Consider the following 11,976-nt stretch of genomic DNA (forward strand, 5'->3'; position numbering starts at 1 on the left):
GGTGGTTGGATGGCGACGGGACCACCGCCGGGAATGGAGAAAGCAATAATAGAAGACGAGACAATTTCATGCTTAGGGCTGCAATTGGGTAGTAATAATTCAAAGGAATGGGCTCCTATGTTGGTCGTATCTGCACGTCTGCCGCCACTCACCGGACGATAATGCCGCCGTACGTCGGCTCCACACCTCCGACATTTGTTTGTTGTAAGCTTCCAAACAAAAGGCCAATCCTATTTGGTTTGTTTTGTTCAATTATTTTGATGCAACTTTTATTGGGTTTGTTTTGAAGCTTACTCACCTCTTCTGTGCTTATTTGGTTTATTCAATTTTATAAACTTTTTCTATTTGTTGCTACGTGTTTTGAGTGGACGGACTAATATGTACGCATGTCTCACATCTTAGGTCAGTCTAGCTAGGTAGTAGGTAGTCTCTCTTGGGTTAGAATCTTAGTTACATAGACTCACTTAGATCAAGTAGCTTTCTAATCTCATCTTAGTCGAGTCACGGCTAACTTGCCTAGATATGACTTTTAGTCATCTATCTTAATTAAAATACCTATGATTATTTGAGCTAGCTAACACAAGTGATACCACAACTTGCTATAAATTAGAGCAAATCTCATCTCAAACGAGCTCAAATGAGTTATTTCTTAACTAAGCATAAACTTAATCCAATTATCTAACTAGACTTTTAAAACCTAATTAATTGTGGTTTGTTATATAAATGTCAACGAAACAGCACTTAATGGACCTACCGCTTTTAATTTTAACAATATTATCATTAAAATCCAAAGTGTTTTAGTACTAAATTAAGAATCACATTTAATAAATAATATTATGTCCATGGATGAGAGGTAGAAATATTTTGATCGTTTTTTTTTGTTTTGTTTTCACGTCACTTAAGAAAAATTCACCAGCGGATTTGGTGGGCCCCATGAAAAATCTAATCTCGCATATTTCCTCGAGAATCAACGGCTGTGATCTACCCGATCAGTCCCCATCGCAATCAGATAGAGCAAAAAATAAATAAAATTCCCACACTGGATCTTTTTTGGTGTTTAATGGGAATATTTTTGACAACGAAGAAGCCACACACATCAAACAGAACAATTATTATTGTAAATATATTTTTAGGTTTTATTTTAAAATTTGGGTGCTGACTGCTGACGTGTGACGCAATAGCACATGCGGTCCACGTTTGGAGAGAGGCGAGTCACGTGACATCATAAGATGGCCAGGTGGGGACGTTGAAGCCATGGAAGAGAAATATCTGGCGATGATTTAAGATTAGTTTAATTAATTTTAAGATCATTTTTGGATGCATATACAATTTTATATTATATTGTATATTAAGTTAGAACGAAATAGGGGTATATATATATTATATGGTTTTATAAGAGGTTTTGGGTGGGATGGGGTTGATTGGATTGATTGGGATTAAGAATTTGAATAAAATCTTAGTTGGATTGGAAGAACCGTCACGCGCGCATGTTCATAATTGTAAATTATAATATATTTACATGCACCAAAAATAAAGGCTTGTAGGGTCGGTTCTCCCTCGTTCTACTATTTTTATTTTTTTATTTTTTTAATAATTAATAATATGCTAAACTTACATATAAATTTTTAATTTTTTATTTTTATATTCTTCAACTTTTAAAAAATAAAAAAATTCAAATACATATTTTATATAAATTTATATTTATATTGATCTTAATTTATGAGATTGTTTACATATAATATAATAATTTTATAATTTGAACTTTTAAAAATTCTAATAATTTTATAATTTTTTAAAATGAAGCCACTAGATGGAGTACACGTGTGTTTAAATGGGACAAACACAGCGAAGAGATTATGTGGTTGAATACAATGTGTTTGATAGCGGCACGTGGAGGTAGCGTGATGGATGGGGCCCAAAGGAAAATGAATGGCCATGATTAGGCCATGGAAATGATGGGGATCGCAATCATACACCGTTAAAAATATGATTGCGTATTGTGCGCTGTTTGTGCGGTTGAGTGAAGGCGAAGCCAAAGCCAAAGAGGGAAGGAAACAAAAAGGAGGCATCTTTCTTTCTTAATTAATGTCACATTCAATGATGGAACTTCCTTTCATTTCAAGTTAATTTAATTTAATTTAATTTAATTATTTAATTTTTCTACCTCAATTATTTACTTCAATTTACTTTCATCCCATTCAATTATTATTCCAACTCATTTAATAACATTTCTACATCATAATTTTCATATATTTATCATTCATTATTAAATATTTTCTTACAAAATCATGAAAATTGCAATATTTTTGTGTTTATAAATTACAAAATCATGAAAAGGCATAAGGTTACGTGGAGTACACTACAAGTACATCAAATTAAATCCACAAATAACTATTTTTATCCATTTTTTATTTACTTTTTTTTTTTTAATTCAATCCAAAAAAAAAAAATTTATGCTTATTTGCGTCTCTTAAGAATATTTAGTATGAAATTATAGTTTACCATATATATTATATTTGATATTTTATTATAAGGCAAATATCTAATATTTGCTTTATTATCATAGGTATTTTTCCATTTATTGTTATTTCCATTTATTACTATTTCTATATCCTTCTAATTTATTTGATTATAAATAAAACAACTTTCACACCATTTAGGTGCGGTGGATTAATCAAACATTGACATGGTATCAGAGCCCTTTCGGTTTAACAACTCTGATCCTTTCTTTTCAATGGTTTTTGAATCCTTTAATCTTCTTCTCCACCACCCCTGCTGGTTTTGACGCCGCAGGGGCAGTCTTCATGGCTGCCGTAGTCGGAGCCGATTGATTACTCTTCGGCTCCACCCTATTGACCTCCAAATCACCTTTCGTCATACTCTGTACATACAACCTCACCTTTTCCAACCAAATCGCTTTTCCCTTTGGCCAATATAGTCTCTCTCATTTTCTTCCCAATCAACCTTCATCCTTCACATAAACCCTAACCTAAATCTATCAACCTTTTGCAGAGATTTACCTTCGGAATCTGGGTGCCGCACTGGCCTATTCGCCAACCAAGTTGCCGTCGCCCTTCCTGCCAAAATTGGCTTCTTCGCCCGATGAGGCAACTCTTTCGACTGCCCTTCTCGCCAAAATTGGCTCATTCACCCAATGTGGTGACTCTTCCGGCTTCAACATTGTCTTTGTCCCTTGCTCTAGATTTCCCCTTCTACTTCTTGGGGTTAGAAATATTCTCACGAGAGCCAAAGTAGCATCGTCGCTAAGCAACAATCCCTCTTCATGGGTTAGACATATTCTCACCGAAGCCAAGGCAGCATCGCCAATGAGCAGCGATCCCTCTCCAATTTTTGATCCCTCTGCAAAAAAAAAAAAAAAAATGCTTTCAAATTTTATTTTTTGATTTAAAAATTTGATTAAGAATTTAAATAGTATCCCAATTAAGATTTAAACATTCTCTTGCATTTACGTGTCTACTTGTGTTTGAATTATTTATTAGAGTGAAAATTGTCTCCACAATTTTTTTATCATATCGTATCTTTCTAGTACTCTCGTTCAAATGTACTCTCATTTCATTCATATTGTATTTATTTACTCAAACATTACAACTTTTAATCGATAATACATGTTATAAGCCGTTAAACTAATATAGGTAGATATCTATGCTCTCAAATATATGAGTTTGGTGATATAAAATCAAATCTAAAAGTTAGAGCATTATGAGAAAATAAACATAATTAAAAAAAATTATATTGAAATAGATTTTTTAGAAGTAAAAAAAAATTGAACTAAATGAAAATGAGATTATTGCTTATTATCTTAAAAAAGAAAAGAAAAAAAATGGAATAGTAAGGTAAAAAAAAAAGGGTAGACGACTGATAGAAGTCAAGTGGTTAGAGAGTGGTTTAAAGAATGGCGTGCGAATGAGAATTTTTCGTCATGTCGTTTCAACGAATATTTCAATCTGACGTGGAGCAGTTAACTGACTCGACCCCATTTTTTTCCTTTTTATTTTCGCACTTAAAAAAAAAAAAAAAATCAATTTGTTTATTTAAATTGACTTAATTAGGTTAAATATCAACCAAAATAGGTCTATATGTCGAAAGTGAGGAAAATGATTTTTTTAGAATTGATTAGAGGCGTAGAAATTGATATATCGATTATGGTCGAGCTAAATGACTCTAATTCAAGATAGTCAAGTCATGAACAAGTGACCTAATTTGAAAAGGAAATTCATCGATATTATTTTATTAAAGGATTTAATATATTTGAGATTTTGTATTTCATTTTAGTTAATTTTAATTCATAATAAATAAACTAAAAAAAATGGAAAACTACTACATGTGGAATTTCTTAATTTTTGTTTATTTTCTGTTTTTGAATCCCTTTAATTGTTATTTTAATTTTTTCGGAATATGTTATTTTTTAAAGTACTATACTTGGTTTTTCCTACTTTATGGGTTTTGTTTTATTATATATTTTTGTTGTAAATTTGCTATTTCTAAAAACCTATGTTATTTACTACATATACTAACTTTAAAAAAAATGTTTTTTTTTTTGTTGAGATTTTAGCTAATAAATATAATATAAAAATTAATCTCAAACAATTAAAAAAGTTATATTATGAAAATAATAAATGAACACAACAAAATTTAATAAATACTAAAAAATGATTAATTGTGTGTTTTTTTTTTTTTTTAAGAGAATGACGGTTTGGGTCAAACAAATATACCATATTCGAATCAGAGAAAGAAATCATTCGGTGAGAAACTGTTAGTCACATTGTATCGAAGAAGTTGGTGCATCGTAAAAACACGAAACAAAGATAGATCTTTTGAGGAAAAAAGTTAGGGCGTGTTGAAGAGAGAAATGAATTCAATTTAAAATGGATATGAGTTGCGGTGGTTACCCGTATGATAAGAAACCCACCCAGACAGTGAGAGGGAGTTTCATATTTTTTATTTGGGGACAAATATTCCCACTAACTCTAGCTATACAATTATTGTGTCTCCAGAAATATAGAATATAATTAAAACATTAATAAATAAATAATAATAGGGAATAAAATTCTATGCCTCTCTCTCTCTCTCTCTCTCTCTCTCTCTCTCCTCCCTTTGAGTGTTTGAGCAGATAAAAGAAGGGTTAGCAATTCATAGGCAGAACTTCCACATGAACCATCTGGAAACATTCTTTTTTCCAGCTTTTCTTCACCACTTTCAAGGTTCATCACCTCACTTCACTTTTCTCCCTCTAAACCCATAAAAAAAAGAAACAAAAATTCCTTCAATTCTATGGATACTGCTCAATGGCCTCAGGTAATTTTGTTGTTGTTGTTGTTCTTGTTCTTCATGATCTGTTCTGAAAGTTTGAAACTTTTGTTTGTGGGGTTTGGTTTTTAGGCATGGCCATGAAGAACAAAACAAAAGAACACTACTTTTTTTTTGCTTTTTGAATTTGGGTTTCCCTTTGTTTGATCTCCACTTCCCCCGAAGTATTCAGTGACAAAATTGATACTTTCTTCAAACCATTTTGGCTGTTTCTCCTTTCTCTTTAATTTAATTTTTGTCAAAAGGAAAAGGGTTATAAAGCATAAAGCAATCAGCTTTGTTTTGTTATGTCTGTCAAATTTACCATCTTTTGTTGTTTTGATCTTCTTTTTAGGAGATTGCGTTGAAACCCAATGAAGAAATTGTGGCAAACACTTGCCCAAAACCAAGTGGTGTATCTGTTCTTGAGAGGAAAATTAGACCACAAAAGGAACAAGCTTTGAATTGTCCGAGGTGCAATTCCACCAATACTAAGTTTTGTTATTACAATAATTATAGCCTCACACAACCAAGATACTTTTGCAAAACATGTCGAAGGTATTGGACTGAAGGTGGTTCCTTAAGAAACATTCCTGTCGGAGGTGGCTCAAGGAAGAACAAAAGGCCTTCTTCTTCTTCTACTTCTTCTAATTCTTCTTCTTCTTCTACTTTATCCACATCTCCCACTTGTTCTAATCTTCCTCCAAAGAAGCCTCTTCATCTCCCTCAAACCCCTAAAACCACTCCTTCCCAAGATCTCAATTTGTCCTTTCCATCGTCGAATCAGCTTTCGGCGATGGAGCTTCTCACCGGGATGGCGAGCAACTCTAAGGGTTTAAATTGTTTCATTCCAATGCCATCTATTATCCCTGATCCTGCCTCCGTTTACGCATCCGGGTTTCCTGATCTCCATGACCAATTCAAGCCAAGCCTCGGATTCTCTCTCGATGGATATGGCGTTGTCCCCGGTGAGGCTAGCAATGGCGGCGGAGGGAGGGTTATGCAGCTGCCATTTGAGGATTTGAAGCAAGGGGCTAATGGAGTTGAGGAAGGGAAAGAGCATGGAGATTCAAGTGGGTATTGGAGTGGGATGTTGGGTGGAGGATCATGGTAAATTCTAGGGCTAATTACTCTTATAGTTCACATTTTGGATCTTTATATCTTTTCTATTCTTAGTCTCCAAATTGGTTTTCTCCCTCAATTCCAGTCATTAAACTCATTTTTTTTTATTATTATTAAACCGTCTTTTTATCTTGTTCTTTTATCTTGTTCAATGACAGGATTGACGTATAAAAACAATTTAGAAATGAGAACAAGAATTTTAGTACAACATATGAACCGTCCTTTTCTTGTCGATCTTAGTTTATATTGATTTCTTGATCGATGATATATGTCATTCTTGATCGGCTAAACTTTGTTCTATGATTTTGTAAATTTATGGTAATTGTATGAATTAGAACTATACTATTAAATTTTAATGAAAGAAAATAATGTTCTCAAAATAGACAAGCATGGTACTTGAAATTAAGGGACAATAATGCAACCATATGTCTATATGGTGTCATGTCCATCCCAATGCCTCTCTTCTCGGTTAGATTTTGGGAATCTCTTTCTCTTTTTGCTTCTCTTTCCGTAAAAATTTTAACCGTAACATATTTTATATCAGTTGAGCTATGCCCATATTGAGAGATATAGGTATACGGGAAGAATTTATACCAAAATTTAAGAAAATCGACATATTAGTTCATTGTTTTAGGATATTGATATAGAAAATAATATGCATGGTTGATTTAAAAAGTTGGTGAATTTGGTTGAAAGATACAGAAATGATTAATGGTAAGAGTACAAAAGGGCATGATATTAAATATTGAAGAACATAAAATAAAGTTGGTTATATGATATACATTTATACCTTATTCTAAAAAAAGCTTGCTATTGCTATCATATGTTATATAGAATGGTACGAATGCATCAGATGTACGAGTTTTGCTATTGTTGAACAATGCATCTCTGCCATGCTCATAGTGCAATATTAAAGTTTCACTTCTTTTAGTTCTTGAGAGTTTTTTTTCCTCTTTTAATTCACAAAAGAAAAGAAAATAAAATTACCCTAAATTTCATCATTGTCCTATGCTTTTGTTTGAGTTTGGTGTGACTGTTGAGTAACACAATAGGTTTATAAAGCCTCGTTTGTGAAGTCCATGATTAAATGTGTTTTGCTTAGAGTAATTTTATGTTGGATGACTACGTAGAAATTTTTCTAAAATGTATGCGAGTGAGGACAAACATATATTGATATGTGGGAATAGTATTCACTCTTAGAAGCGATAAGTAGGTAAGATGGCCATGTTGCAAGGGATGTCGTCTTCACTCTTAGAAGTAAAAAGTAGGTAACATGACCATGTTGCAGGAGATGTAGGAGAATGTCTTGAATCCTGGACATGGGTTGATACAAATAGTATCATAGCAATACCTCTCCCAATAAGATGGAGTTTGAGGACGAATCAAGGTGGAAGTCGGTGGACATGTGACACCTGAGTAAATACGGGATACATTACTGAACCAGGACTACATTCGAATGAGAGTAATCTCAAGAATAGGATGACCAAGAAAGACTTAAAAGGAAATGAAAGTTACTACATATACCAATCAAATGCATTTTTGATTTTGATGACTCCATCTTATGAACTTTATGATGATGAACTTTATGATGAAGGTGCATTGAGCAATTCTATGTGAGTGAGATGGTCTAATAAATAAAATTGTACAAAAAAAAAAAAAAAAGAATAAGATGTGATTTGAAGGCAATGGTAATACCAAGGAAACGATGGGCACTCGAAGTTCGACCGCAGCTCATCGTGGTCCATCTTGTAAAGAAAATCCATCTCTGCAACGCACTTCGAGTCCAGGGGAGGCTTCATCTTCCTGATGTATGGAAGCCAGAACTTGAGCACTGACCACCGGTACGGGGCGAGGTCAGGCTCCAGAAGTAGAGAAGATACTTCCCTTTCACATGATTTACTTAGATTAATCATGATTTGATTTAAGATGGAATAAGGGAAAGTAAGGATATAAATTAATTTAGTTATTAAAATTTAGAATTTAAATTGATTTTATTTGACACCCTTTTGAAACTGTAAGGTAAAATTGACATTTGACAAATGAAGCGTTTTAGAGATTAAAATAGATTTATTTAGAAAACAGAATTATTTTACTTCGACGCGTTTCACCGGGGTATGATCAGCATCTCATCATTTATGACGATTGATCGAGAGAGGGCGAAGAAGAAGATTTGAGGCCGATCATTCTCTGAGGAATTTGAAACGAGACCAACGAAAGAGACCCACAAAATTCTTCCATTCATTTTTTGTCCTTGCCGGATATGGTTGATGTTGCTGATAAATTAGCCTATTTCCAAGCGATTACAGGCTTAGAGGATCCCGAAATCTGCACCGAAATCCTTTCCGCTCACGGTTGGGACCTCGAACGCGCTGTTTCTTCTTTTACTTCCACCACTTCGGAATCCTCTGCTTCTGCCGCCGCTGATGATGGTGGTGGCGACGCACATTTGGACCCTGCGACGCGACAAATGCTCGAGAGATCGGAACCGCAACAAAATGCCGCTCCGCCCCCGAGTTTTGCTTGGAAAATCATCACGCTTCCGATTTCTGTGATTTCTGGTAGTTTAGGGCTTGTTTCGGGTGCAATTGGTCTGGGATTATGGGCTGCTGGTGGTATTCTTTCGTACTCTCTTGGCGTGATTGGTCTGGGGTCCGGTTCTGGCCGGAACGGTGAGTCGTCGGCCCGGTTGGTTTCTGTTTCTGCTGCTACATCGGAGGCTGTTGATTTTGTGTCCGCGTTTGAGAGGGATTTTGGGACGACTAGACCGAATTTTGTGGGGGAAGGGTTCATGGACTCGTTGCAGCGTTCTAGGAATGCCTTTAAGCTTTTGTTTGTTTACTTGCACTCTCCTGATCATCCGGATACGCCGTTGTTCTGCGAGAGGACCTTGTGTTCGGAGACTGTTGCAGCGTTTGTGAACGAGAACTTTGTTTCGTGGGGAGGGAGTATTCGGGCTAGTGAAGGTTTTAAGATGAGTAATAGCTTGAAAGCTTCAAGGTACCCTTTTTGTGCTGTGGTTATGGCAGCTACAAATCAGAGGATCGCACTGCTTCAGCAGGTATTCTTATTTTCTTTTATTGCCTTTTGTTTTTTTCATTCAACATCGACTTCTCAGTTTCATTAGTGTAACAAACTAATTTCATTGGATAAATGGACTGACAAAAAGGGAGGACAGGCATCCCCAATCTAAGGAACGTTAATAGAAATATCTTCGAAGTGACAATGATTACTTATGTTGTAGTTACGATAGGGCCATAAAATTTACACGAGAGCCTCGAAAAGGAGATCAAAAGAAAAAGAATCAAAAGACTCTTCTTTCTTGTTGTAAGACTTATTCTTTCTTTGAACCCACTAAGTGCAAAAAAAGCTTTAAAATGTGGTAGCCAAATTATTTTCCTCTCTTCTAAGGATGATCACCAAGAACCAAGAGAAAAATCTATTCATTTTGAGGGGGAGAGTTACCTGTCAGTTTCTCAAGGTCGTTGATTGACTTCTTATGATGTCAATTTTGCTATGAAATTTGTAATATAAGCAGCTTCTCTATGCATATTTTCATTGGAAGATGGAAACCTCAAACATTATAGTTATATTACGTTGAAAGCTTACTTGAGTTTCTGCTGGTGAGATTTAATTCTGGCATGTGATCTTGAAATCCACATTCTGAATGACCTTTGGTATATTTATTTGTTCTTAGTTCTGCGAGAGAAATGTCGACTCATGAATAGATTTTTGGTGATATGCAAGTGGGCTTGTAGATCTCCCCCTCTGAACTTACTAGGTCAAAATACGTGGCTTCATCACTATAATTTTCTTCTGATGATGGATGCGCAGTGAGAGAAGTGGAAAGGGAAAAAACCCCCCCTTAAGGATGGCCATGTAACAGGTTCGTGGCGAAGCTTAAGCAAATGAAAGGAAAATGAAATCTTGGAGAGAATAGGAGTCTGAGAACCTTTTTTCAACCAACAATAAAATTACAGGGGAGACATTAAAAGATTGGATGAGTTGGAAGACTGTATATTTTGATGAAATTTGAAATGAAAAATCGAGCTTAATAAAAGTACTGTAGTTGAAGAGGAAGTCTTATTGGAACTAGAGTGCAAAAGATAATGATTTTGAGGAGGAGATGAAAACCGAAATTTCTTTCTCAAATTGCATTTGGTAGAAGAACGAAGCCTTTCATGTTAGAGGTGTTTCCTTTAAATGGAAGAAGTTTGATTACTGGTTGGGACATGAAGGTGAACTCTTGCCTTTGTTTTAAAAGTTGTAAACCAAGGACAAAGGGACAGGATTGGGACCTAATTTTGGAAGTAAAGACGCATCAACATGGGATGGAATTCTATGAAATCTTCAATGCCTGGCTTAAGAGTATGATTTACTCTGTGGCAATTTCTAAACAAAGATTACTAAATTTAAGAGTTATTGCTGTTAGAGAGGCATGGACTGGAGACTGGAGAAGTGAAAGTTGTGGTCCTTGTTCAAAGGCAGTGTGGGTTAGCTAGTTAGGTAATCAAGAGTTGTAACAAAGAAAGTGAGAGCCTGAGAGGGAAAAGACAACAGATAATTTGATGAGTTTCTGGAGAGACCAGATCTCTCGAAAGTTCCAAATATCTGCTTAACAACCATACTTATAGCTTATATAAACTATAAAGTAAAAAAATGAAGTAGATTTGGAGTAGAATCTAGGTTGGATTTCTGCTCGAGGATTTGCAATACATGCAAATATATGCTCAAAAAATTCCAACAACCAACTTTAGCTTGGAAGCATTGTTGGTAGGGATTGAGAAACTCACTTAGGAAAGACGAATTTTGAATCTAGGCAAGGGGGCATTGGGTGAGAATGTAAGGGAGAGAAATTATCCATATTGTATTTGACGATGGAGAAGTTGACAAAACTAGCCTCGGATCTAAGGGGTAAATTTTAACTTACCGTTGTTTGAAGGAGGCAATCTCATTGGGTGGATCTTTCAGGTAGAGTGCTTTTTTATTCCTTGAATATAGGGGAAGAAAATTAAATGGAGAGATTAGGAAAGGAGGTGCTAGCACGAGGATGTCAAAATTGATAATTTTTTCTAGCGCCCTATGGGAAGTCGTAGGAATTTACATGTTGTCGTACTTAGGAGTAATCAAGAATGCCTTGGATCCATAAGGGGGTAAATTTTGAATTATCATTCTTTGAAGGAGACAATCCTATCGGGTGGATCTTTCAGGTAGAGTGATTTTTATTTCTTGAATATAGGGGAAGAAGATAGAATGGGGAGATTGTAGTACAGCTTGGAAAGGAGGTGCTAGCATGAGGGTGTCAAAGTTGATAATTTTTGGTGTAATCATTTTTTGTCCTTTTTATTTACTGATTTTAATAAGAATAATATGTTTTTTGTTCCTTTTTTATATTAATTCGATTCCCCCCCCCCCCCCCCCCCCCCCCCCCCCCCCCCCCCCCCCCCCCCCCCCCCCCCCCCCCCCCCCCCCCCCCCCCCCCCCCCCCCCCCCCCCCCCCCCCCCCCCCCCCCCCCCCCCCCCCCCCCCCCCCCCCCCCCCCCCCCCCCC

At 35.7% G+C, this 11,976-nt stretch overlaps 2 protein-coding genes across 2 annotated transcripts in view; both read left to right on the plus strand.

Moving 5' to 3' along the window:
- The first annotated feature begins 5,096 nt into the window (after window positions 1-5,096).
- On the plus strand, window positions 5,097-6,691 carry LOC111491539 (dof zinc finger protein DOF4.6-like). The gene is made up of 2 exons (XM_023140492.1): window positions 5,097-5,316; window positions 5,663-6,691. The coding sequence occupies exons 1-2, from the start codon at window positions 5,293-5,295 to the stop codon at window positions 6,419-6,421; spliced, it is 783 nt and encodes a 260-aa protein (XP_022996260.1). The 5' UTR covers window positions 5,097-5,292; the 3' UTR covers window positions 6,422-6,691.
- A 1,487-nt stretch (window positions 6,692-8,178) lies between these two features.
- Window positions 8,179-11,976, plus strand: part of LOC111491536 (plant UBX domain-containing protein 10-like) — a 7,288-nt gene continuing 3,490 nt past the window's right edge. The window contains exon 1 of the mRNA XM_023140488.1: window positions 8,179-9,487. Coding sequence (XP_022996256.1) covers window positions 8,690-9,487 — 798 coding nt within the window. The 5' untranslated portion in view covers window positions 8,179-8,689. The remainder of the gene's footprint in view (window positions 9,488-11,976) is intronic.

Source organism: Cucurbita maxima, unplaced genomic scaffold (genome assembly GCF_002738345.1).
Source record: "Cucurbita maxima cultivar Rimu unplaced genomic scaffold, Cmax_1.0 Cma_Scf00016, whole genome shotgun sequence".
Lineage (NCBI taxonomy): Eukaryota > Viridiplantae > Streptophyta > Magnoliopsida > Cucurbitales > Cucurbitaceae > Cucurbita > Cucurbita maxima.